This window comes from Leishmania major, chromosome 33, assembly GCF_000002725.2.
Source record: "Leishmania major strain Friedlin complete genome, chromosome 33".
Lineage (NCBI taxonomy): Eukaryota > Euglenozoa > Kinetoplastea > Trypanosomatida > Trypanosomatidae > Leishmania > Leishmania major.
In genome coordinates this window covers 845,394-868,802 of record NC_007285.2, presented here as the reverse complement: position 1 = coordinate 868,802, position 23,409 = coordinate 845,394, and the positions used below count along the sequence as shown (strand labels likewise).

At 58.0% G+C, this 23,409-nt stretch overlaps 8 protein-coding genes across 8 annotated transcripts; all 8 read right to left on the bottom strand.

Annotated features, from left to right (window-relative positions):
- Positions 1 to 684: 684 nt before the first annotated feature.
- LMJF_33_1940 (conserved hypothetical protein) lies at positions 685 to 2,637 on the bottom strand (the record flags this gene model as incomplete). The annotated part of the gene is made up of 1 exon (XM_001685903.1): positions 685 to 2,637. One exon carries the CDS (start codon positions 2,635 to 2,637, stop codon positions 685 to 687), a length of 1,953 nt encoding a protein of 650 aa, XP_001685955.1.
- A 4,046-nt stretch (positions 2,638 to 6,683) lies between these two features.
- On the bottom strand, positions 6,684 to 7,754 carry LMJF_33_1930 (putative phosphoribosyl transferase; the record flags this gene model as incomplete). Its single annotated transcript, XM_001685902.1, has 1 exon — positions 6,684 to 7,754. One exon carries the CDS (start codon positions 7,752 to 7,754, stop codon positions 6,684 to 6,686), a length of 1,071 nt encoding a protein of 356 aa, XP_001685954.1.
- A 2,139-nt stretch (positions 7,755 to 9,893) lies between these two features.
- On the bottom strand, positions 9,894 to 10,463 carry LMJF_33_1920 (conserved hypothetical protein; the record flags this gene model as incomplete). Its single annotated transcript, XM_001685901.1, has 1 exon — positions 9,894 to 10,463. One exon carries the CDS (start codon positions 10,461 to 10,463, stop codon positions 9,894 to 9,896), a length of 570 nt encoding a protein of 189 aa, XP_001685953.1.
- Positions 10,464 to 11,624: 1,161 nt separating this feature from the next.
- On the bottom strand, positions 11,625 to 13,379 carry LMJF_33_1910 (conserved hypothetical protein; the record flags this gene model as incomplete). Its single annotated transcript, XM_001685900.1, has 1 exon — positions 11,625 to 13,379. The coding sequence occupies one exon, from the start codon at positions 13,377 to 13,379 to the stop codon at positions 11,625 to 11,627; it is 1,755 nt and encodes a 584-aa protein (XP_001685952.1).
- A 2,539-nt stretch (positions 13,380 to 15,918) lies between these two features.
- Positions 15,919 to 16,533, bottom strand: LMJF_33_1900 (putative vesicular protein trafficking mediator; the record flags this gene model as incomplete). The annotated part of the gene is made up of 1 exon (XM_001685899.1): positions 15,919 to 16,533. The coding sequence occupies one exon, from the start codon at positions 16,531 to 16,533 to the stop codon at positions 15,919 to 15,921; it is 615 nt and encodes a 204-aa protein (XP_001685951.1).
- Positions 16,534 to 17,354: 821 nt separating this feature from the next.
- Positions 17,355 to 17,738, bottom strand: LMJF_33_1895 (conserved hypothetical protein; the record flags this gene model as incomplete). The annotated part of the gene is made up of 1 exon (XM_001685898.1): positions 17,355 to 17,738. The coding sequence occupies one exon, from the start codon at positions 17,736 to 17,738 to the stop codon at positions 17,355 to 17,357; it is 384 nt and encodes a 127-aa protein (XP_001685950.1).
- A 657-nt stretch (positions 17,739 to 18,395) lies between these two features.
- Positions 18,396 to 20,066, bottom strand: LMJF_33_1890 (conserved hypothetical protein; the record flags this gene model as incomplete). Its single annotated transcript, XM_001685897.1, has 1 exon — positions 18,396 to 20,066. The coding sequence occupies one exon, from the start codon at positions 20,064 to 20,066 to the stop codon at positions 18,396 to 18,398; it is 1,671 nt and encodes a 556-aa protein (XP_001685949.1).
- A 1,104-nt stretch (positions 20,067 to 21,170) lies between these two features.
- LMJF_33_1880 (conserved hypothetical protein) lies at positions 21,171 to 22,106 on the bottom strand (the record flags this gene model as incomplete). The annotated part of the gene is made up of 1 exon (XM_001685896.1): positions 21,171 to 22,106. One exon carries the CDS (start codon positions 22,104 to 22,106, stop codon positions 21,171 to 21,173), a length of 936 nt encoding a protein of 311 aa, XP_001685948.1.
- Positions 22,107 to 23,409: the final 1,303 nt, after the last annotated feature.

Below are 23,409 nucleotides of genomic sequence, written 5' to 3'. Positions count from 1 at the left end.
TGTGGTACCGTGGGCAAGTGCCATAGATATGGAGAGAGAGGGAGGAGGGCGGCGATGTCCAGCAGTCGACATGGTACGTTCATCGACGGCAATGCAGTAGAAACTCAACGAAAAAAAAGCATCCTCAGGACGGCGACAACGCGTGCTGCGCGTGAGGACGGCCTCCTGTACCCTCCCCTCCCCATCTTCCCCCTACACACGCACACGCGCACGCAGGCAAGCCTCTTGGCGACTCTCTCATCATTTTCCTTGCTGTTGGTTTTCGGTCAAGGCCTGAGCTGCCATCCCACAGCCTCATCAATGAAGTGAGTGTGATGTGTGTGCGAGAGAGACACGCACGCCAAAAGGAAGCACAGCGCAACAACGCGATGCACTACGAAAACAAAGCAAGAGAGATGCGGCACCGGTGAATGATGCAATATACATGCCCCGCATGCGCATGCGCCCGTCGTGATACCTCTACCGCCCCTCCAACACCTGATGATATGGGCAGCGGATACACTAATCGGCTGCAGCACACACGAACAGATTGCTGTTGCACATCCTTCTTGTATCGCCCGATGTGCGGGATGGCCAAATCAAGGTCTGTTGCACAACAGCGCCCCCCCCCCACACACACACACAACCCCTCTCTACAGGTGGGTGCATAAGCCGGCCCTCCACCGCCGTCCGCTCGGCTTCATCCTAAGACACTGAGTCCGTAGGAAAAGTCTCATCGCCCGAATCCACCTTCTTCGACGCTGAGAATCGTGTGTCCTTCCTCGCCAACGGCCACAGCAGACGCGGAAAAAGGTTCACCTCCGTCTTGTACAGCACACACCACTGAAACATGAGGATCAGCCACACCAGAAACAGCGAGAAGTAGGCACCCCAGCTAAGGTAGCCAAATATGAAGGTTTCCCGAAAGTAGAGGTGCCGGAAGGAGGCGCACTCCTCGACGCCGACGCGCTCCGAGCAGATGAGCAGCACTAGCTGAATTATCACGAGCGGAACGCAGGTAAAGCTAATCCGCACTGTCGACGCCTCTTTCAAGACGATGATGATGCACACGGAGAGAATGTACACGACCGTGATGCCGGAAAGAACGATGATGGTGATGTTGTAGTACCGGCATGTTGTCTCCGACAGCCTGATTGAGGTGGCGACGACGAGAAAAATGTTCGTCTCGAGCACCGACGCCATCACGTAGTGCAGCACGTGCGCTACGGCGGTGTGACGCTCCAGCATGTGGGAAACCCTGCCTAGGTTGAAGCAGGCAAAGCCAAGCCCGTCGATTGAGTCATGCGTGAACAGAAGCCAGGCGTATCCGAACAGCGCCACGCACCACTGCGTGGTCGCGGCCACGAGCAGCAAAACATAAGGCCAGAGGCGCCGCCACTCCAGCTGGATGCTGAGCTCAATGTTGTTGAAGTACGCCTGTGTGATGAGCTGCGGAAAGGCGAATATTATGGCGTGGATGATGCCGGAGAGGCGGCTGCAGGCCACTATGTTGTGTCCCAGGATCATGCGCTTCTGCCTCAGCGCACGGGCGTAGGCGATGAGGCAGAAGATGTCAAAAAGCGGAATCGCCGGCACCACCGCGACATACGGCGATGGCACCACCAAGTACTTCTCATCTTCACGCCTGGGCTCGTACTGCGTCTCGTCCTGCCGGCTCCGCACTGTGCAGATGATGCAGATCAGATTCAGCGCCCAGCCTCCCCCAAAGACAATCAGTGTGTAGAGGGCGTAGCTCTGGAGCCTGCCGCCGTTCAGCTCCACCCACTTCGCCAGCACCAGTGCGATCGCCACATTAGAGAAAATAATCGTGCACAGCTGCATCACCATGAAGATCAGGTTGAGGATCCACATCACGTTGGACTGGTTTATAAGAATGGAGTGAAAGGACTCGTCGGGCAGGACGTGCTGGTGGTCGTACATGAGCTTGATGTACTCGAAGCCGCTTCGCTTGAGCATGACGTACTGAGTGTGCGAGAGCCGTGCAAAAGGCATGCGAAAGAAGGAGGTGAGGTACTCGTAGATGGCCGGGTTCACCGTCCCGTCCTTGGTGGAAAAGAGCTCATCCATGGTCTCCTGCACGTTGCGCTGCGCCTCCACATCCGTCTCGTCCAGCGTACCAGAGTCCAGAATCAGTCGCACGAGGTACGCGTTGTGCTCCGCGGCAGCTATTTCGAAGCCGCGCACCGGCATCTCCTTCGACCGCGACGCCAGCGCCGCGGCGACAAGGTGCCCAAACGGCTCTGTGGGGCTCGACTGATACCCGCGCAGTGCCGACAGGAGATCCACCACGTACATATTCGGCTCACCATCATAGCCGTCGACATCCGAGCCACTTACGCTGTCAGCGCCCATGAAGGAGTCGTTCATGGTGTCCTGGTTTGCGATGCTCATGATAGGCTGCGCGGTGGTCTGGTTGTTCCACAAGGGATCGGTCGACGGGTCGACAACGACCAGGTCAAGCGGCACCGCAAAAGACCCCTCGCTGCCGGATGGGCCCGCGTCGCCCGGACGCATCGACGAGGTGTTGTACGGCTGGAAGACGGCGCGTCGGCTTGCGACGGTGGTCAACGAGAACGACGGTGGTGCTCGTGGGGTACACGAATTCAGATCGTATGTGGCGCCGAAGCCGGAAGACATCGAGGCAGAGCGACTCGTTATGGCGTTGCGCGTGGGGACGCGCAATGGCCGCCAGTCCTCGCGTGTGCGCGTGCGCGTCGCATTCTCAGCACGCGCTTCCGCAGCGGCAGCAGCTACGCCACCAGGATTGACGAGGTTCTCCAGGTACGTGCTCGCCTGCTCACGATGATTAGAGACAAACTTACGTACCGCGGCCCACCAGCTGTTCTCATCGTCCGGTGCGGTCGTCACTTTCGCTAGTGGCTGGGCCTCAGTATCTGTACCATCAAGAGTGGATCCGCCTAGCGCCGAGGCCTTTGACACACGCGCGGAGGTCGACGGACGCTGACTAGCTGCAACGCTGTCGGCTTTGCTGCCGACTACTGAACACACGAAAGGCGGCCTCACGGGAGGTGGCAGTGGTGGGAGGAGGTTTGAGCCGCTCGTCCCGTTTACGGGGACCGTCCCACGCCGCCATTCGCTCCCGGCGCCGCGTGAGGTGGGCACCGGCGGCAACGATGCAGATCGACGCGGCATGACGGATTGCGCCGCTGGAAGGCCGAATAAGGAGCCTTCGACGGGGCCTGCAGCGCTCGCTTGTGAAGCGCTGGTGAACCCGTTGGGCGGCCGCGCCTTCGGCTCATCCGTGACCCGCAAAGGCGCCTGGGTTGCGGGTGGAGTGCGCATGTTTGTCATGAGCAGTGGAGTCGGCAGCGTTGAAGGCGCCCTGACGTTGTGTGAGGTGCCATTCTGGTTGTCCGCAGCGCGCCCTCGATCCGTGCTGGGAATAGGTACGTAGCGTGCCGAAGGTGACCCATCAGTGGCAGTAGGTCCACTCCTCGCAGAAACAAAGGCCTCCGACGCAGGCAGCGTCATGGCCGAGGTCGCGGTCGGCGGCAGCGACACCAGGGATTGTCTTGCGGCATCGAAGGAGTTTGAGTCAATGTCACCGGCTTCGTCGCTGCGCGAGCGCGAGATCAAAATGTGCGCAGTGCTGCACTCCGGGCTGCTGTCGAACGGGGACACGCGAGCCGACGACATCTGTGCTCTGACAGAGACTGACTGTATGCAGCGATGCGAGAGTACACCTGATCGGTCGTCTTTGTTTCGCTTTTTGTCAAAAAAAAAGGCGCAGCAAAGGCTTTCATGCACTTACAAACATGCACAGCCACCCCTCCGTCGAGGACAGGAGCACAAGTGGAAATTGGCCTGAAGATTTCCGCGTTCAAGCGCGACACCTCTGCGTTGCGAATGCGCGTGTGCCAGCAGCTGCGCTCCGTTCAAGACGGAGAGGAGAGCAGGAAGAGGGGGGAGTTCGACGGTGAATACAGATGGAAACCATACGAGCGCACTGGAGCGAAGCAAGCAAGAGAAGGCACGAAGAAAATAGACCTGGACACAATGAGCGTGCACGGCGGCAGCGCAGCGTGTGAGGTTAACCGTTAACACCTCGCAAAAAGACAAGAGTAGCAAAAAAAAAAACGCGTCTGCAGAATGAAGGGCGCCTCTTCGCTCGCTCTGACTGCCCTTTTATTAGTGTCGTTCTGTCGGCAAGGGCGAATCCGCTTGACCACGAACAGAGAAAAGGAAGGAGGGGGGGGGAAGGGGGAGCCCCGTAGAGGTGTCAGAGAAACCAAAAAACGAAAAAATCACACAAGTCTGCACGCGCGAAGAGACACACCGAGACAGGCGGAAAGGGAGAATGAAGAACGACAAGGAAGTGCTGTCCGCATCTCCCTCTCGCCCCACCGTCCAACCCCTCTTCCTCGCTCTCACTGTGGCGTGGCTGCCCTCTTTCAGGCTGGCACCACAACGACAACGACAACAAAAAACGTGGGCGCAATAGGGAAGCCGAAATCAGCAACAAACAAGAAAAGGCTAAACGTAAAGCAAGGGCACTCCTTCTTCACGCGACGTGTTCCACCTGCCGGGTGATCGTCTTTGCTGCGGCCACGTGCAGGTGCCGCTAGTGTCCGCTTTGCTGCTACTACTGTAACTCTCTGCGTGAGCCCGACTCGCTGGCTAGCGCCCCCGCCAAGTCGGCGTCGGAGAAGAGCAGCGTGGGCACGCAAAAGAGGGGAGGCTCGAGTGCCCAGCGAAACACAAAAATGAGGACAGACGAAACACAAAAAAACTGGAGCTGCTGTTCAAGAACGCCGATGGAGGTGCGCAGGTGTGGCGGTGCGCTTCAGTCCACCAGAACGCCACGGTGTTGATCACTCGTAAGGCTTGAGAAATGGAGCTGGAGCCTGTGACGCATGCGTTTCTGCATGCAAAGACTGCGGCGGCCTCACCTTGTCCACGGGAGTGGACAATGAGAATCACACCGCACGTCGCGCAAACCGTGACCGAAGCACGCTCCGTCTCGGCCTGCCTTACCGGCACGCACAGGTGACAGCAACGCCAATGGAAGCACACATACAGCTACACGTGTAACGCCGCGCGCAGTCGACAAGGCGCGCTTTAATCCAAGTAGAAGAAGAAACTCACAGTCCCGCAGGTGAAGGAGCCAAACAACGAAACAAAGAAGAGAGAGCAAACGACAAGATGACCCAATATGCTTTTTTTCGCGTGTCGGATTCGGACCTTTTTCACGCTTGTGAGAATGCGCGCCCATGTGTTTGTGTGTGTTTGTGTGTGTGTGGGTGTGTGTGTGTGCATGATCGCAGGCAAAGAAAAAGTGCCGGTGTGAGTAAGAGAGAGAGAGAGAGATGGGGGGAGCGGTTCGAGTGAGCGGCGGAGGAGGATATCAAGCGATCGAAAAGAGTGCCAACGGAGAAGCAAAACACTGACTGACTACTGCGCATACATACCCGCGATGGCGTGTACTCATTCGACTGCGACGTGGTACAGTGGGGTCCCAGCTTTCTCCCCCACCCCGGAGACCCAGAGCCCCGGCAGAGGCGCTTCGATGCCCATGTTGCGACTGCCAACTTCACCCTGCATGTCACAAGTGTGCAATCGGCCTGCGCGCCATACACATAGGATGACTCTCTTAGCATGAAGCGCCTTGATACGCATTAGCCGCACCCTGCGAGGCTGCGCCAGATGCCGCGATAGTCCTTCCCAGCGCGACGTGGCGTCCCTGATTTCTTTTTTATCCGTTTCCGTCAAGGATACCGTCCATCAGTTGCCGTAGTTTGTTGTCGGTTGCGTTCTTCACGCTTGTCAGCATTGTGCGGATCTGCAGAAGAGACCCAAAATCAATCAAAACACAAACATTCAACAAAAAAACACGCACCCACCCACCCACACACACACACACAAAAAGTGGAATACCAAACAAAGAGAGAGACCCCTCGCAAGCGAGCGCGCACACCGACACTCAAGGAGAGAGAGCAAAATAAGCACTCCTGCTACATCTCACAAAATACGCACGTCACGCGTTTACTGCCATAAGGACGAGCTCGATAAATCTCCACAGTAAAACACACAAACAAGCTCGGCCCAGAGAAAACTCCGCAGGCATCCGCGGCATGGCAGGACTGGGTGCGTGCCTTGCGGTATGCGGGATGAGCCCTTTGCTCTACTCGTTTAGCTTTTTCCGCTTTCGTATTGTGACTATGTAGAAGGAGGCGCAATGCCTTTCCGATTTCCCTCGCACCACCACCACCACCGCATCGCACACCCCTGCAGGCACACAGAGGCCCGCATCCGGCCACAACACTTAGAACCCGCCATGCACACCTGCGCGCGCACACACACACACACATGTACATCTGCACGAAGATATTAAGCGAGCAAATACGAGGATCAGAAAGTTAACGAAAAAAAAGGGTAAAAAAAGAAAAAAGAGAAACGACAGATACAGAGAGGCGGTCAAACAAAAAAAAAGGAGCGGGAGAAGGAGAAGGAGAAGGAGAGGAGGGGGGCAGAGCGGAAAAGAGATGAAGAAGTTCCCCTCCGTCCTCTCGGGCCTCTTTCGTTCTCTCTGCTCGGAGGGGCGGGCACGTTTGGCTTTATCGGCGTTTACACTGCTGCACGCTTTCATGTTAGGGTCTGTGAACGTGAAGGCAACGGTGGCGCACGTACGACCGTGCCTCTTTCTAGTGTCGCGGAGCTGGGAGCTACAGCTTCACAAAAAGAGAGGACAGCGACGCTTCCGTGTGGAGGCTGTGCACGGCTTGCGCCAGCAGCGGTGCCGTCGTCAGTACAGTCAGCTTATCGCACTTCGCCGTTGTCAGGCGCTGATCGATCGAGTCGGAGACCACTACCTCCTCCAGTGCCTCGCAGGCATTAATGCGGTCACACGCCGGATCGGTCAAAATGCCGTGGCTCGCGCAGGCAATGACACGCGTCGCGCCCATCTCCTTCAGTAGGTCGCACGCCTTGCACAGTGTGCCCGCGGTATCGACCATATCGTCGACGATCACACACGTGTAGCCCTGGACGTTACCGACCGTCTGCATAGAGTCCACCTTTCCGGCCTCCTTGCGACGCTTCAGGATGGTGACAATGTGGCTAGCGCCGATGCGATCGGCCAGAACGTTGGCGCGCTCCACGCCGCCGGCATCGGGCGATACTACCACGGTTTGGTTCTTGTCGAACCACGGCTGCCGCGTCAGGTATGTAGCAAACTCGGGGAACATGAGCAGGTTGTCCACCGGGATGTTCCTGAAGAAGCCCTGTATCTGACCGCAGTGCAGATCCATCGTCACGACACGGTCAACACCCATGCACTGCAGCAGCTGCGCCACCGCGGAGGCAGAGATCGGCACACGCGGCTCACTCTTGCGATCCTGGCGGCTATACGCGTAGTAGGGCACGATAGCCGTAATTCGTTTCGCCGAAGACAGCTTCAGAGTGTGCACCAGCAGCAGCAGCTCCATCATGGCCGTATTGACGTCCGTGTCGAAGCCGCCGGCAGTCGGCTGAATGATGAAGCAGTCATCACCGCGAACATTGTCGACCACCTTGATGTTCAGCTCCCCGTTGGCAAAGCGTTTGATTTCCGTGCGGCACTTGTCCACGTTCAGGCACTTGGCCACGTTGTCGGTGAGGTCCGGGTTGGCGGTGCCAGAAATAAGCCGAATGCGAAAGGTCGTCTCTACGCCTGGACGCACATGCTGACGGTAGAAGAAAGTCTCTCCGGCGGCGACTTGATGACCCTTGTGGTGCTGAGGTGTGTTTGCAGACATCCAAAAAGATGATGTGACAGATCAAGTGTACGCAAGCTGCTAAAGCCGGAGAGAAAAGCCGAGGGGTTTGTGCGTCTCTGTCGGTTCGCTGGTGCGTGTGGGTGCGCGCGGTCAAATGCAAGCGGATCCGTTTATCGTGCCGCGATGGCTCAACAGTCCTTCGGCTTAAGGGGGGAGGGGGGAGTTGTTTGATGATGTTGCTCTTCCTCGTCAATGATTACTGTACGACGATGGAGTTAATGGCAGGGAGAGAGAAGTACGGCAGAGCAAGCTCAATAAAGAGGGGGTGAGCAAGAGTGTGGCGTCAGCACGAAAACGGAAACACGCCGTGCGTGTACCTCTGCATGTGTGGGAAAGGAACGTTGTGTGTGGGTTACCGTGCAGTAGGGATAACACCGGCAGGGAGCAAAACAATAAGAACGAGCCCCAGAAGGAAGAGACGCGCGTGGGTCGAGTAGAGCAAGTGCAAGATGCGGCGTTGGCCGCTGCCGGCGTACAACAGTACACAGGCAGTGCAGCGAACCCTCTCTGTGTGAAGCGCAAGGGCGGGTTTGCATGGAGGGTGGTGCACATGTGCTTGCGCAGGCACAGACACGCGCGCGCGCGCGAGATAGAGAGAGAGGAGACACGGCCAAATCGGGTCTATTGCGCACTTCAAGTCTAAAGAAGAGAAAGATAGGCGATGCAGCTGAGATGGCGGGGCCGAAGTGGGATGGGGTGGGCAGCACACAGCCGAGGGAAAAGGCCGATCACACTGAAGAGATGCCTAAAACGGTGCCTCTTGCACACTCGCCTGTGTGCATGTGTCAAGACGATGCTCGGATAGGGATGAGTGGGTGCTCGGGGGATGTGCAATGTGCGACATTCTACGACTTGATGTAGAGAGATGCCAGCGGTCCCATGATTGGCACCTCATGCGCGGCGTACTGAGAGAGAGGTGGCATCGGCGCCTTGACACGGCTAGTCCCACGGCGGTATCGAGACGTTGCAGCGCGGCTGCGCCCTTCGTTCTGGCGGGCACTCGGTGCGCACACGACTGCGTGGCCATCCCAGCGAGCCTGCTGACGTTCAAAATACGGAGGCAGGACGCAGCCGCGGCAGTGGTGGTACGGAGCGGCACTGTGCGGGCACGGTCCCTCAGCAACTACCGGTGACACCTCCGCATCTGCGACAGAAGCTGTCGCTACAGTGCCGTCAGCCGGGCTGGAGGTCACAACATGGCTCGATGTCCGCGCCGCACTCAATGAATTCGGATGTGCAATCCTTCCAGCGGCGCTGGCGGAGTCGCCACTGCGACGCTGACGCCAACAAGCGGCGCACGAGCATCGAACAGCGTCATGCTGAGCGTGAAAGTACTGGCAAAATCTGCAGTCGTTTCTGGTCAACGGCATTGTCGAGATGTTCGTGTGTCGTGGACAGACGAGCCCAATGCAGGTAGAGAAGGCGGTGGCAATGGCGCGCGTGCGCGGCTGCGCATGTAGTCGTGCCTTTTTCCTTTGTGGTAATCACCCTGGAGAGCGATCCGGTGCAGAGAGAAATGGAGGGCAGAAAGGGGGGTGCCGTGCAAGGAAAGATCGAGGCAGCACACGGCACAACCGGTACAGAGTGAACGAAAAAAGGAGCAAAGCCATTCCTGGCGCATGTCTGCGTAGCGTGTACAGGCACCCTTCGCTGCGCTGCATGAGTTGGTGTGCTCCCAACTGTCTGTATGCGAGTCCATGACATGCACATGCACACACACAGGCGCGAGGAGGAGAGGCACCACAGCCTCAGTTTCCCTACGCGTTGCTAGGCTACGGAATTTGCCTCTCTCAGGGGGCGCGTCCCATCGACCGCCTCTCTCTCTCTCTCTCTCTCTCTCTGCAGCCACCACCAACTGAGTCCCATCGGCAGCTTGCGCAGAGGTTGCCAGTGCATGTGTGGTGTCACCTGTCCTCGGTCGGGATGTGTTTTCTTTTTTTCGCTTTACCTTGCCCGACGCGTTGTGACAGAGGGAGGGGGAAGGCACAGGCCCGCGGTAACGAGAGGAACAAGAGGGCGTAGCAGCGGCAGCGAGCTCCGTCAGGACTCACCCGAATCCCAGTGGTAGAGGCCCTCTTTCATTCCTCACAAGGGAGCACCGTCAGCTCCGCGGCAGCCCTACCTGCGCTTGCGCGACGCCTTGCTGCCCCCAGTCGAGCTCTGCGAAGCCAGCCCGCTGCTGGCGAGCAGTTTTTCCGAGTTCTTCTCGCTCTGATTCCAGAGCGCCTTCGCCCACTCAGGTATAGTGTTCGTCTCCTTCCACGGACGCTGCAGCTCGCCCTCCGCCTTCTCCCTCTTCGCGTAAATGCGGAACAGCTCCGAGTAGTAAAGCGCCTTGGGATTGTTAAGGCTCTGCAACAGCAGAGGGAAGTAGATACCGTAGCGCAAGGCAAAGAACGTGCTGATCCCGGCAGAGAAGCCGATATTGGTCAACATCAGGTCGCGCAGCTTCCCGATGTCGTACTCCCAGTGCTTCTGAATACTCTCCTTGTCGGAGTAGGGGTCCTTAACCTGGATGAGGGTGTGGTCGTCACAGCGCCAAATTTCGAAGAGGAGGTAGAGAGCCATGCACATGATTGCGGTGTGCACGATGACGAAAATGAAAAAAATTCGCCTTTGGACATCAGGATCTGTGCTGTCCAGGCTCCAGCTCACAATCAAGATCGTTAGCGGTAACAGAATGTTCATGATTCGATCGATGCGCGGGCGAGATCGGGTACGCGTGTCGATATGGGAAGGGCACCTTGCGAGTGGTGATAACCAAGAAAGCAAGAAGCACGTGAGACGCTTCGAGAGTCGACTACCTTGTGTGTTGCCTTCTTCGTACTCTGTTGCTTGTGCGTCGGTTGCCGTCCACGGAAATGCGTGATCTTGTGTCGCAGGAGGAGACCGGACAGACACACGTATGTCATACAAACAGAGAAAGGGAGTGCGTGTGTGTGTGTGTGTGTGTGTGTGTGTGTGTGTGAGGAGAGAGAGGAGTTACAGGAGAGAAAGGGTGCGCATCGGAATGTAAAGGAGGAAGAGCGAGTCACACCCCACACATACGCACATTTTTGGCTGCGATAAGAAAAAGCACGAGTCCCTGTGCGAAGAGGGGACGGGGGCGGAGCATCTTGCAGCAACACTCATGTGCACGCGAACTCGCTGCTGCGGTAGAACAGCACCCACGGCAAGCTTGCTAGGCACCTCTGGATGGCGACAGACACTGGGCCAAGCAGTTGAGGCCATGGATTTGTGCGTGTGTGTGTGTGTTGAGTCGGCGTCCGGCACCCCAAAAACAACATCCGACGTTTTTCTTTTTCGTTTGATTCCTCTTCTCGCTTCAGTTTGTTAGAACGCGCGGGGTTCGTCACGCATTATTCGAGAGTCTGTCAGTTAAACCTGGGCCCCGGCGCCGGTTGCGCTAGCAGTGGTCGTTGCTGCCGCCTAGTCCTTTTTTCTTTCTTGATGGCTGGCGTCTCCAACTCGCGCGCCACGGCACGCATGACCACGACACAACAAACCGCACCGACAAGCACCAACGCACACGAGGGGGAGAAAGGAGCGGGGAGAGGGGAGGAGAGCACGCCGCCACGCATCCCATTCTTCTCCGCTAAAGAGGCGGTAGAGAAGACAAGGGGCCCGAGAGAGAAAGAGGCGGGGTCGGAAAGGAGGCGACGAGGAAGACGCTCGAAAGAGTAGCCGCAGCTGGATGGCGGTTCCTTGGCAGCCGAGCACGCGGAAAACGAGACCCTCCCCTCAACACCACCACCACCACCCGTTTCATCTCGTGGTGCTTGAAAACTACTCGAGAGCACATCTTTTCTCTCACACGCTTTTCGCCTGCACCTTTCACTTCCACTTGCCTCAACGCATCAAGGATTTCCAGTTCATGGGGCGGAAGAGATTGAGGCCCTCGTAATCCGTCGTCACGACCATGCCGGGGATCTGCGTGTGCCAGTGCGCCTCCTTCGGGTGCACCAGCCCTTGATGATGAAACATCAACTGATCGGGGTACTCCTTCAGCTTCCCGCTAAACAACTCGCCCACCGCCTCCTGCTCCTCGTTAAAGTCGCGCTCGAGCGACAGGTCCCACAGGGTGCAGCGTCCATCGTCGCTGACAACGGACAGGACGCTCTCGTTGTGCGGCGCAAACTCGACGGACGTGATGGCCTTCTTGTGGAGTGCGATGCGCTGGATCGGCTCCGGAGTGGCGATGCGCCGCAGATCCCACACTGCAACAGCGCCGCTCTCGGCACCTGTCACGAGCAAGTGCGACGCTTGCCGGGCACGGTTCCAGTCAGCCACGTTGATGTCGGAGGGGTCCGCCTGAAACGAAATCTTGCAGGCCCGCATGTCACGCGTGTCCCACACCTCCACTAGGCCGCCGGCGCGGGCGGTGATGAGCACATCCGCCTGCGTCGGACTCCACTGGATCTCCTCAATCGACATAGCGCCAGGTACGGTGCTGCTTGCGGCGCACTTCCACCGGCCGTCCCCCGTGGGCTGCCACACGAACAGAGAACCGGCGCAGTCACCCGACGCGAACACGCTCGCCTGCACCGGGCTCCAGTCGAGTCCGTAGCCCTCCGTCTTGTGCGACGTCGACGGCGTGCAGAACTTTAGCGGCTGCGCCTTCTTACTCTGCCCCCCAGCCGATTGCTGCTTCCACACCTGCGCCTGCTCCTTTGACCAGTTCGAGAAGTCTATCAGGGCACGCACCTCCGACTCGATGTCGAAGACCTGCACATGGCCGGCTTCGGACCACACGGCCACGAGCTGACTGCCACTCGCAGGGTTGTTCTGCGGGCAGCAGCGCACACGGTTGGCGGTGCCATAGTGTTTGATGACGCGGTGGTGCACCACCGGCTCGCCATCGTTCACGTCCTCGCCAGCCTCATCGTCCTCGTCCTCCTCGCTATCATCCTCTTCACCGATGTAGTCTTCCTCGCTATCGTTGTCGCTGGCTACGTCGTATTTGGTGCGGCACATGTTCGTTACATAGAGCACCAGCAACTCGTTTCGGGCCTGCTGATCCGCTTGCGTGCCGCACACCAGTACCGTGGAGAGCGGGTACTTGGTGTGGTTGTCCTTGTTGTCCCTCACGACATCAAAAGACAGGCACGGATACTCGGTGCGCAGCTGGAAGAAGGCGTCGTAGGCCTTGTTGGAGAACTCTAGCGTTATCGGCTCACCGCCCTCCGCCTCGCCAACGGCGGTACCTTCGATGTCGCCGCGCCACACTGACACCGCCGCAGCACCGCCGGCCTCGTCTGCGTTGTCGGCACCCGCCTCGCCGGCCTCCTTGAAGGAGATAGACTTGATGCTGTTTGTGATGTGAGCCAACGATTCCTTCTGGAACTCGGCGTACTCATCATCGTCCTCGTCGCTCGCCTCAATGATTTCCTCTTCGTCACCATCGCCGTCGTCGATGTCTTCAGCGTCCCCGTCGTCATCTTCCCAGCTGTCGTCGTCTTCGAGCTCCGCCTGCCGCTTCGCCTCCTCCAGCTCACGCTGCCGGCGCTCTTCTTCCTTTCGCACCTCCTCAGCGTCTTTGGTGCGGGCGCGTGTCCCGGGGACGTCCTCCCCGTCTCGCGACGACCGCTTCGCTCCGCGCTTCATAGGGTTTGCGTTTCAAGCACTGAGGAGCACGCGCGAGACGCAGGACTGAGTCGCCAAAGGAAAGGCAGCAGAGGCAGATCACGCGCACCGAAAACTGAAAGACGAGAGGGAAGACAGGGATGTGTCTGTCTGTCTGCCGGCCTCGCCTTCGGTCGCCGCTATTACAGCCAAGAAAAGAAAATGTTTTCGGTTTTTGGTTTTCGTTGCTAGGTTCAAGAAGGTAAGGAGCTGAGTCCGATGGTGATGCTGTTAGGCGCGCACTTGTGCGAGGCTCGGATGCGCTGCGCTCGTATAATAGAACAGGAAACAACAGCAACACAAACCAAAAAAAACGCGCCGCACGTGTGAGCCTATCCTTGTGCCTGTTCCCGTGTACAGCTGCCACTTTGTTCGGGCACGAGTGCGTGGCAGAGATGGGAGAGGAAGGGCATCCATTGCGCGTGTGCATCAGCGACGTCGACACGGTGAGCACGATGGAGGAAACGACAAGAATGAAATAGAACGATGGCAATCGTACCCAGAGGAGGAAGAGGGGCGCGGGAAAAATCGCATGGAAGTCGACGGGCCAACCATGCACATGAGCAGACCTCTCTCGCCCCGCGAGAGGGTGGTGGCGGATGAGGTCTAGAATGGATGGAGAAAGAGAGAAAAGCGGGCACGCGCACACACGGGAAGGAGTAAATCGCGCCCGCAGCACTCCTTACGACAATATAGCACACAGCTTTCGAGTGCACTTCTTCTCCCTACCTCTTCCACCCACCTACGTGTTCTCAGCACCAGCACACAGTGCTCTTCGCTGTCCTCAATGCCCTTATCCTTCGCGTCGAAGGCAGTGAGGCGCTGGAGTCCTACAATCGCAGAGGCTTAGCAGCTCCGCTTTCTGCGCATACAGCCCTTCGCTCTCTCGACTCGTGTTGGCCCTGTGCCGCCAGGATCTTCCGCTCCTTTTGTGGGCGATGAGGGCGAGGACCAAGGTTTGGCTGCTGTTGTTCCGCGGCAGTCCTTGATGTTAGGACCGCACCAAGCTCAGTAGAACGACAAGAGCGAAACAAAAAAAGCAAAGGATAGCAACGCGCCGAAACGACCAAGGACGGGGAAGACGGGAGGCACGCTCATCACTCAAAAGCGTAACACGCACAGACGCACACACACACATACATACATATATATATATATACATATATATGTATATAACGCACGCCGAAGCACAAGATCTGATGGGGCACAGATGCACTGGGTTCGACGGCGCAGACACGTCTGTGACATTGTATGTGCGGATGGGCACGGGATGCGTGGAGATGCGCACCGGATTCTTAGAAAATAAATTTCATAATCGAAACGAGCAAGAAAAAGAGGAGCCATTTGAGGTAACAAGAGCAGACACCGCCATACCGCGCGCATCGCGCACAAGCACACACATACATACACACATTCACATGCAAGACGCACCCCAGCAGGGGGGGGGGCTTGGCAGGTAGGCCGGCATAGAATGGGAAGCAAAGCGAGACCAAGGGAGGGGGTAGGGAAGGGCAGACAAAGAGAGAGCAAGAGAGAGAGAGAGAGGACCAATGACGCAGTAAGCGATCGACCGACACAAAACATCCGCAAGTGAAACGAACAAACATGCTCATGCGCACGGACATGCTGGCACACATGCGCACACCTATAGAAGAGGAGAAGAGACAGAAACACCCACCCACACACCCACCCACACAAAGGGCACCAGAGAACAGAAGGGCACTTTCAGCAGTCGATATGAGGGCTGCTCGCGAAAGGCGGCAAGGTAGAGGCAGAGGAGCGGCAAGAGGAAGCGAAAGAAAAGGCGCGGCTGAGCAGCCAGCGGTGTTGTGAGGCGGACACAGAGGTGGGCACTTAAGGAGGGAGAGCGTCTGTGCTACTGTCTACAAGGGCCTCCGTGGATCACTTCTCCCTTCCTATCTCTCCGCTTCATTCCTGCACCTTCCTCCTCTTCTGGCCCCGACTAATGAAAGCAGATCGTTACGTGAGCATCTCCGACGTGCTCACTTTCTGGTGGGTTAGTGAGACTTGCTCTACGTTTGTCAGTGCCTGTGCGTGTGTTTGTGTGTGTGTGTGTCTGTCTGTGTCTGTCTGTCTGGCTGGCCTTCTAGCCTTTCGCTCCGATCCTCGGTCGCTACGCGGCAGCCTGACGAGCACACGCACACAGACACAAACCGCACAAGCCGTATAGCGATTCCGCGGCTGTCAGTGGTGGAAGCAAGCGTGGTGAAGGCCTCAAAGAGACGGATCAGCTGCGATGGAGTTCGAGAGAGAGAGAGAGACGACAACGCCGGCAGCCGTCGCTTCTGTGAAAACGCAGAAAATCGCACACAACACAAAAACTGCGCGCTATTCGATGCGAGAGAGTGAGCTCCACAGACGCCGCGATGAGGAGGATGGGGAAGAGAGACAAGTCGACTCACGTAATACATCGCTGTTACGCTTGCCCACTCGAAAAAAAACCTTATCCACTGTGGCACGAGGCGTGTGTACCCCTTCGGCTACTCACCCCTGTCTGACCTTACAGCGCCTGCAGCGCCTTGAGGCGCTCAGCAATTTCGTCTTCGTCTACATCCTGCTTCCGCGCGGGTATCGCAATGCTGCTACCCAACGGTCCATTGCCAAGCTTCGCACTAAGATCGATGTTATTCTCCGCAGCCAGCTGTTCCATCAACGAGTCGACCTGAGCCACCGGCACCGTGCCAGCTGAAGAGCTCTCAAAGGCAGTATCCATTGTGCCCAGATTTACGTCCATCGCGCTCACCTGTTGCTCAAAGGCGTCCATTACCTTCGCGATCCGCATGGGGTCCATGGAGGTGAGAATCTTGTCCATGCCCTTCACCGTGGTGGACATAGTCTTAGTAACCATCTTCATCTGCATGGCAGTTTGTATGCGCGACGAGGCGACGTCGAGGCGGGAGGCGAGACGGAGATAATTCAGGCCCTCGTTGCGCTTGCGAATCGCGTTCTCGGCGTAGATACGGGCCGCCTCGGGGTTGCCCTTCTCCAACGCTCTCTTGACGTTCAGCTTCTCCCGCTCCGCCGCCTTTTCGGACGCGGCGGCGCTCTTCGACATCTGCTTCGACGCAAACTTCATGTTGAAGAGAATGTCGTACATCTTGTCTTCCTTGCCCATTGTCGATGTTGCCGCGACTGCTGAGGGCGAAACGTAAAAAGTGCGCCGGAGTGCGGGAGGGAGGGGGGCCCACGTGTGTGTGGAGGGGAGGGGGGGGGGAGCTGACGAGACGGAGGGACGGAAACAAACAAAGCGAAAAAGGACAAGGCGGAAGGGGAGGGCGCCAACGCTCGCGATGGGTAGCACAAGAGCAACGCAAGAAGGTGAGCAACGATGGGCACGGGGAGGGGCCAGAAAGAGGAAGCGAACGAAGGATCCCGGTGCAAGCATGCGAGCAAGTGCCTTGGCGTTTCTGTATTAGCCAAAGCGTGATAGAGTCGGTGTGCATGCGTTGCTTGTGATCCCTCGCCCCACGACCAATGCGCTGCCTTCCTTCCATTATCCGTACCCTCTCTTCTCGCCTCGGCCACCGCCACTGCAGAGGCGGTGAAGTGTCGTCGAGCAGAGAGGCAGCCCACCGTGGAGGAGCTGCACGAGAGGCCAGAGAAGACACGCACGCCGGGGGGAAAGGGAGGGGTGCAGAAAAGACACGAATCCCATGAACACTTCTCTCTTTTTTGGTATTGCTTGTTTCTCCACAGACACACGCAGGCACAAGCACGGGTCTGCGTAGCATCGCTGGCCGGCGACGGCGGGACGCAGTGAGTGGCACACCCGATCCCACGAAGAAACGAAAACAATAACAACATGGGAGAGCAGAAGCCACCGCATCCTCATCTCCACCGTTTGAAAGAAGAGAAGGCGCACGTGCAAGCGGAGAAGGTCAAAGAAACCGAGCACGCAACTTGCATTGACGTGGGGAGGGGGCGCATTCACGGCGTCTAATGTCCCAGATCTTTCGAGAGGCGTGCCTCGTGAAGCATGGCGTAGAGCAGCGGGACGGAGGACGGGGCGGAAGCCATGTTCAGCTCGGACGCGAGTACGCGACGCGGCACTTGGCTGTCTGGCGATCGAGCCTCGAGCTGAAAGACAGCCAGCGTGTGCTCTAGACCATTGAAGGTGAGGTACTCCTTGATGAGCTCATTGATTACCATGTTCTCTGGAGGAACAGGTGGGTTGTCCACAGCCCTGTCATCGCCTTTGGTAGTGACGTCAGAGAGTCGCTCGAAGATGGCGGCACGGAGCTCGGCCTTGATGCGGCTAATCGTCCCGTTCGCCTCCAGCGAATCCCGCATCGCAGCCTTGAGGGACTCTTGGTTGGGCATTTCGCTCGCTAGGTGCCTCTGAGATCCACCTGCGGGCTCGGCGGTGGATAGCGATCAAGGCTCTTTTGCCGATTTCAGGCGAAGCAGTGGGCAAGGAGACAGGCAGAAAGGAAAGGCGAGGAGAGGAAGGAAGAAGTATAGAAACGCAACGGAGAAGCCGCCGCGGCCGTGCGCGAAAGGAGTGGACAACGGTGAAGAGGAAGTGCGGCAGTGCCGTCCGCTCGTACGACCAGGCGCGCCCTTAGTTCACACCCTTGTGTCTGGGAGAGAGAAAGCAGGAGGAGGAGGAGGAGGAGAGGGAAGGGGCGGTGCAAAGAAGCGACAAAAACATCGCCGTTGCGCTGTGGGGGACCTTATCGCCCGCCTTTGAAGCCCACCCCTGCTCCAGTGCTCTGCCAACGATGTGTCCTCTATCTCTCTCCTCAAGCATACCGTCTGCTGCTTCATTCGTCCTTATTGGAGACCCAAACTATCTTTTTAGGCGTCAGCGGCTTCCACACGCGGACGTGGGGCGCGGTCATCAAAGAGCAAACACGCACTTGGCACAGTCTGTAGGTACGCGCACACCCCTCGCGCAGGTTCGCCGTGGTCCACAGTCCCTCACAGCATGCAATCCTTGTCGCCGGTAGAGTTTGCCATCTCTCTCCTAAGCGGCAGCTATAGAAGTGAGAAACGACGCATTAACACCACACCCAACACAACGCCCACCAGCACACCTCCCGCGCTCATCAGCACATCAGCAGAGTACCATTCGCGTCCGCGTTCCGGGGGCGAAGCGGCAGCCGCGGCGGCGGCGTCGGCAACATTCTTTGCAGAGTCTTTTGCAAAGGTGCCGTAGAACTCGTCCTTTCCGGCGATGCCAGCATGCACAAGCAGCCTTCTAACAGCGCGCTGCAAGGGGCTGCTTGCGCTGCCTTGGTCACTACCGCCACCCTGCTCATTGGCTGTGCCACCGGCGCTTGCAGATGTGGCTGCCGGTGACGTTGCAGACGCCGATGCGTCACCGTTCACTGCGGCGGCTGCGGGGGCGGCCGACTTCTTGCGCTTTCGCTTCCCCTCCGTCCGCGACGCCTCTGAGGCCACCTCGGATGCAGCCGCCGTCCCTGCATTCTTTGCAGCTGCAGTGCTCGCCCTCGGCGCCGCGGCGCTGCTTTCCGTAGCACCTGAGCGGCCATGAACAGCAGTCACCGCAGGTGGGCCCACGGCCACCTCCACGGAGGTCTTGCCAGTCGCTTTCATTTCCAGGGGTACCACAAAGTACGCGACGGTCTTCTGGCTGTTCGCAGACGCCCCCGTCCGTTTGTCTGACGGGGCGGCCGCTGTCGAGCTCGGCGCGCTGCCCTCCGCCAGTTCGTACTGACGGACGAGGCACCCTCGAGGGGAGAGTCCGACCACCTCGCACATCGCCTGCAGTCGCCGGGGCAAACGCATCTTGGCGACCACAGTCCATTCCTCATCGCGGCTGCCTTTCGGCTCGCAGGCGCACTGCAAAATAGTTGAGGATCCCTGGAGGGCCAGGAGCACTTGGGTGTCGCTGATTGCACGGGCGAAGAGGCGAGGGCGCGCGAGTTTGTGGGCGAGTGCCGAACTCTTGGCAGGCTGGGGTGACATAGGAGGCTCCTCCCCTTCTCCTGCCCTCGCCACCTCCTGGCCCTCGCTGTTCTCTTCGCTCGCCTTCGCGTTTCCGCCGCGGTTGTTGGCGACGTTAACTGATTGCGACTCGAACTGTGACAGCATCGGCTTCAGCTCTCGCACGGAGCGCCTGCTCACGTGAAAGCCATGCACCGTCCAGTCATTGTTCACCACGAACACAAACGGACCGTCGCAGCACGCTGCGGCCGCCACCCGGGTCTTACCCTGACGGAGGCGGCGGTTCGGCAATACGCACTCGTGCATCACCTTTTCCCTCTGCAAGTCCCAGAAGCAAAGGCTCTGCTTAACGACACGTATTTCGCAGAGAACGGACCCCAGGACAGACACCGGCGATGCCGCCCCCTGGTTCTGCCGCACATATTTCAACTTCTCCGGTGTCTTGGTGACTTCAATCAGGATGGTAGATGTCGCAGGAGCCGACAACAGTGAAGAGGACAACGACGAAGTCGCTGCCTCGCTATGGACGCATTCACTGGAGCGGCGCACGTCCAGCGCGAGGTGTCGATTTCCTACCCATACCACACCGCACGCCTCTGCGGTCACAAGCTCGTCGATCAGTTCGCCCACCTCGCCACGGGTAAAGGAAAAGAGTCGCAGCACCGTGCTTGGGCCGTCGCCGCGAAGATGGCCGGCCGCGGCCGACGCGGCTGCCGCACTACCGGCTGGGCAAACCATCGCAATGTGGGACTGTGAGGCATTCAACGCAAAGGCGTGCACAACTCCGCCGTACACAAGTTGAAAGGTGTCAGAAGAGGCAGGTAACGATGCCGCAGCAGCGCCACCTTTGGCAGCCACGGCTGTCGCGGTCGTGGTCGACAATGGAGAAACAGCCACCGCCTTCACAGGTTGCTCCAGGAGTAGGTTGTGTCGATCCGCATGGATGAACAGAAAGCGACCGTCCTTGAGAGTCGCCATTATCCGCGGCGCCTAATGGAGTGTGTTACGGGTCAGTTATGGTGGAAAGACGCGGGTGCGTTGGTCTAGTCAGCTCCGTCGTTTTACTTCTTCGCCACGTTATGTGGAGAAGACGAGCGTGGCTACAAGGGTGGTAAGGAGACAGAGAAAAGAAGACGCTGAGAAGCATGACCGAGCAGAATCCAAAGGGAGTAAGAGGGGCGGCGACAAACACGCTGCGTCAGCAAGGACAAGAGAGAAGCCAGTGGTCCAAGGCACTTTTCAGGCACACCGTGTGCGACAGCTTGATGATGTTTGTGCAGCTGTGCAGGTTCGAAAGATGTAGGCACACGGGTAACCCCGCACCTCTGACAGCCTGCACGAGCGCTCAAGAGAAGGGCGTGGAGCAAACATAGCGCAGGGGGGGAGCGCATGCCTCACTCTCTCCTCCTCAACCTTCTATGCGCAGCAGGTGCGCCTCTGTGCCCGAAATGACGCCGTCGAAGATGCGTGTGCCTGTGCATTCGCTTTTCCTTCTGCGTCTTCCATGTGCACGCCGCGGCTGCCTCTGCGTGGCAGCGGCAGCGAGGAAAGAGAAACAAAAATAGGCAGACTTCTCTCTCACAGGCGAAGGCACCCAAATAATGACAAACACACAAGCACAACAACGAAGACAACACCTTCTTGTACATCACTGACGCCTGCGCATACGCGCACACCTCTTTAGAAGGCGGAAAGGTGCGTCATAGCACATAGCCCAAAAACTACATGTATGATGCCTGTGTGCAAGGCACAGAATGAAGGCGCTACTCGAGAGAGAATGTCCCTCAGACAGAGTGAGAGAGGAGAGCCAAGCAATAGACCTACTCGCGTCTCTCGCCGTTATCATGACCTAGCGCGCACGGCACGCACACGATAGCCTCGGTATGCGGACTGGATGCGGGTTGCACTGTTGTCTAGCGCCTGGCGTGCTGTCGATGCAAGATTGTTCCTAAGCTGTGGCAGGAACCCCATGCCACACACCGAGGCAGAGGCGAAACTACGGAACTTCTCGCTAGAGGCCAGAATAAGTAGGGCGGCTGCAACGTGCTGCCCGCGTGCCTCTATCATCTCTTGCCGCTCCTGATGCTCTTCCGCGAGAAGACTGCGCACCGCATCAGCTGCTGCTGCCGCACGTGCAGAGGGTGGAAATGTTGAGCCAGCTGTATACCCCGGGATGCTGGTACGGGCCAGCTGGCCTTCGCGGACACCGTATCGGCCAACAATGCACGCCTTCAGTGCCAGCGAGTCGAGTGCTTCCCATGTGAGCCGCATTCGCTGCAGCGTCTCATAAGGGAAGAGCAGTTCCGTGAAGGACGCGGTGTACGCGGCCACAATACCCTGGCGCATCTTTCGCTCGTGCTCTACCACCAGCTCCTGCGCACATGCAAAGGACATATTGATAAAGAGCTTCCACGGCAGCGAGTCGGCGTCTTCTTTCAAAAATCGTCTCTCCTCTGCTTCGTCCGCGAGTAGCCGGCGGATTTCCTGCGCGTGCGTGGTGCGCTGCGCCTTGTGAAACGCGCGGCACAGCCCCTCGTACTCGGTCAGATATTCCTCCACGATCCCGAGGCGATCCTGCAGCTCATCCTCGTCGCCGTTGACGGCGGCTGCAGATATGCAGAAGAGGCGGTAGGCATCATACCTATCGAGATTCTCCGACATGATCCTGTGGTGACCATGAGGGGACGGTATGGTGAGGCGGAGGCGGTGGCAGTGGAGCACACCATAAACATCAGCGGAAAAAGGAAGCGTTACCTCCCACACAAAAGCTTCTCGCATGCAATCACCTTCGCTGACGCAGCAACAGAACGCATGCGGAGTGTGCGATGATAAACGCGAACCAGTGACGAGGAACGACGGACAAAACCCTCAATGCGATGCTGCGTTCGCCTGGCGTCGATTCGTTCTCTCTGAAGCGTGTGCCTTCTTCTTTGTGCTTCGTGCTCTCCCTCACCGTGTCGCGGAGGCAGTAGACAGAAGCACGTGAAAACCGCTGATTCGCCTGAGCGCGTACAGAAAACAGCGAGTGTGGAAACGGAGAAGGGTGTCGGAGGAGAAGGGGAGCGATAGGTAGAGGGGGGAGGGTGACATCAGTAAGCTGGCCGACGCCTGCGCGACCAAAGTTGAGTTTAGACAGAAGGAAAAAATGATAAAGGGCGGCGGAACACACTCATGCCTGCCCTCAGGGCCCACCGGCCTCGCTTCCTTCATCTCCCCAGACAAGAGGTGCCTCTCTACCAGCATCAGCAAAGATGCAAGGGGAAGTGTTTTCCTTGGGAAGGAGAGAGGGTGAGGAGCCGGCGTTGCCGTACGCACACCTGTCCAAGCACAGCTTCCTCGCCTCCTTACCACCGCAATCACAATCACCAGCACCCATTTTAGGTCCTCAGCATGTACGCTAGTAGGAAGACAGCTGTCGACCCGGCCGCATGCGTGCGTGCTCCTCTCCATATTCCGTTGCTGCGTTACGGTTTGCTTTTTTTGTGTGTGCGTTTAAAGTGCTTACACGGCTTTCCTTGCGTTGTTCGTACGCCCGCGGATACGCACAGCAAATCACCTCGAGAGTGCGCATTACATGACTTAAAAATGAACAAACAAAAAGAAAGACACAAAGGGGGAGAGAAGGCCGCCTCCGAGCCACGTGCTTCCGCATTATCGTCCCCGCTTCCACTTGTGAGTGCGTGAGTGCGTGCGTACCTGCGAGTACTGAGCTGTGGATGCCAGTATTCAGCTCCCTTCTGACTTGGCGTGAGCGCATCAAGCAAGGGGAGCGCATACATTGCGCCAACACATACGCGCGGAACACGAAGAAAACGTAAGGCAAAGTATAAACAAAAAGGTTACGTCGCTGTTATTCGAGTGGGGCAGAGAGAAATCAGCCCCTTGCTTGCCTTTAATACGCCGCTGACGGCGAGGTCGTCGTCTTTCATCGGTGCAAGCCAACAGTGTTTGGACCACCAAAGCACGGGGGGAAGGGACAGCAACATCCCCACCACCACCACCACCACTACACGCACACACATAAAAAGAAGAGAGAAAACGCAAGTGCCACACGCACATGCACAAATGCGCGTCTCCCTCA